At 50.7% G+C, this 1,708-nt stretch overlaps 1 protein-coding gene across 1 annotated transcript; it reads right to left on the bottom strand.

Annotated features, from left to right (window-relative positions):
- BT62DRAFT_1002908 (uncharacterized protein) lies at window positions 1–1,248 on the bottom strand (the record flags this gene model as incomplete). The annotated part of the gene is made up of 4 exons (XM_043176886.1): window positions 1–207; window positions 265–394; window positions 462–696; window positions 888–1,248. 4 exons carry the CDS (start codon window positions 1,246–1,248, stop codon window positions 1–3), a joined length of 933 nt encoding a protein of 310 aa, XP_043042829.1.
- Window positions 1,249–1,708: the final 460 nt, after the last annotated feature.

Below are 1,708 nucleotides of genomic sequence, written 5' to 3'. Positions count from 1 at the left end.
CTAGTATTCCCGCTCCCTTTCTTTCTTTGCCAGCTTTTGTACCTCTTCTTTGTCTGTTTCTTCTTGAGAGTCATATAGTGGACCTTGAGGTGGATTGCTGCTCTCAGTTTTCTCTTCCGCCTCATTCTCATCATCCTCTTCGAGGAGAGAACTGACGGGCCGGTCATAGAAACTCTCCACGACTCCTTGCAGTGTTGCCTTGCTCCCCTGGCTGGGTGCTTGGTCCAGTGGCTGGAGGTTCCTAATAGACTGAGGCTAGGTGACTTCTGATGTTGGATTGGTATCTGTTTCCTCCTGTTGCTCGTGCCGCCTCCACTCGCTCATGATAGAGGCAGACATTGTTTCTGTAGTCATCATGAATAAGCTGTCCGACCACTCAACTTCCAAAGAATCCCTGGAGAGCACAGGCGGGGATCTGAGCATTCCCAGGGACTCATAGCCTGTAGTGTCTGAGGACAGACTCGTCACTCCCAAATGCAGAATCGGCACTGGAGGTATAGGAGGAAGGGGGATACTCGGGGGTTGTAATCCTCAGATATCGTCTGGTTTGGATGCTGTCTGCCCAGTGCTCCAAGAATCCACTGCTCAGGGTGCTGGGTTCTCTGAAGGGGGGGGTTGGTGAGCGGTTTCCTTGTGTGGGTGTGAGGACACTGGCGATCTCGGGACATAGCCTGTACCAGTTGCCTTCGTTGATTGCTGCAAGTCAGGCCCTTTCAACCTCCCACTGCTCGCTTCGATGCTGCTCGTCATACTGTATGGCTTCCCTCCTCTGTTGCTTCTCTGACTCGTGATGTACTGGCTGCAGCTCATCCTGCCTCCTTCGCTCCTCCTGTCAAACGGTGTTATCATAGTCAAAAGGGATGGTGAAGTCCCAGGTCAGGAAGTACCAGTAGACGGTTTCTTCTCATACTCATCGTCATTGTTCTTCGTTGTTTGGAGGGGGTCCCCCCACCTTTGAGCTGTTTCGGGTGGAAGGACGGGAGCTGTGAGGCTGGCTGTTAAGAGTTCAGGGGCTGGATTGGTGAGCCATCTAAGGGGCATCAAGAGAGTCCCTAGCATGGTCAGCAATCCCAGGGGCTCGGGGGACAGAATCGAGGGAGGGAGACTGGTGGAAGAAGTCTTCTGGGAGGTCCTTGTCCTCATGGTTGGGGGGCGGTCCTGGTATGAGTATTCCATGCCTTCTTGGGATATTATCGTTTGTGTTTCCGAGTTAGGGAGAATGTTGTCCTCCTGTTTCTTCTTCACCATCCCTCTGATGCATGCTGCTAGACCTGGCCTCTGGGGGCTGGTAGATTGTTCGTCTGGATTTCAGGATGTCATGTAAAGAGAGGTTGGAGGTTATGTTTCATAGAATTTTGTGGATACGTAGAAATTCGTTGTAATATCTAAGAGCTCATATGGTGATAGAATAGCATCCCTGGCACAGCTGGATGATCACCAAAAGTCCTATCAATGTTCTGATGATGGAAGAGAGGAGTTCAAAGAACTCATGGTCAAAGTTTGGGTCGGTAGAGATTGTGAGGGGCATTCGGTTTCTCAGCACAATTGGGCTTGAGAAAGGGAAGCTAGAAGCTTCGAGCTAATCGTTAGGCCCAAGTGTCACATGAACGAAACCATGTGATAAACAGCCATCCCTTCACACTTTGAGGGATCAGCTGAGTCTATGGAGTTGGTCTCTTTCCGAAGTGACTCAAGGTTAAGGTTTGAC

Source organism: Guyanagaster necrorhizus (genome assembly GCF_019112545.1).
Source record: "Guyanagaster necrorhizus MCA 3950 unplaced genomic scaffold BT62scaffold_6, whole genome shotgun sequence".
In the NCBI taxonomy this organism is placed as follows: Eukaryota; Fungi; Basidiomycota; class Agaricomycetes; order Agaricales; family Physalacriaceae; genus Guyanagaster; species Guyanagaster necrorhizus.
Note: the sequence above shows the minus strand (reverse complement) of the source record. Positions and strands in the feature narration are given on the sequence as shown.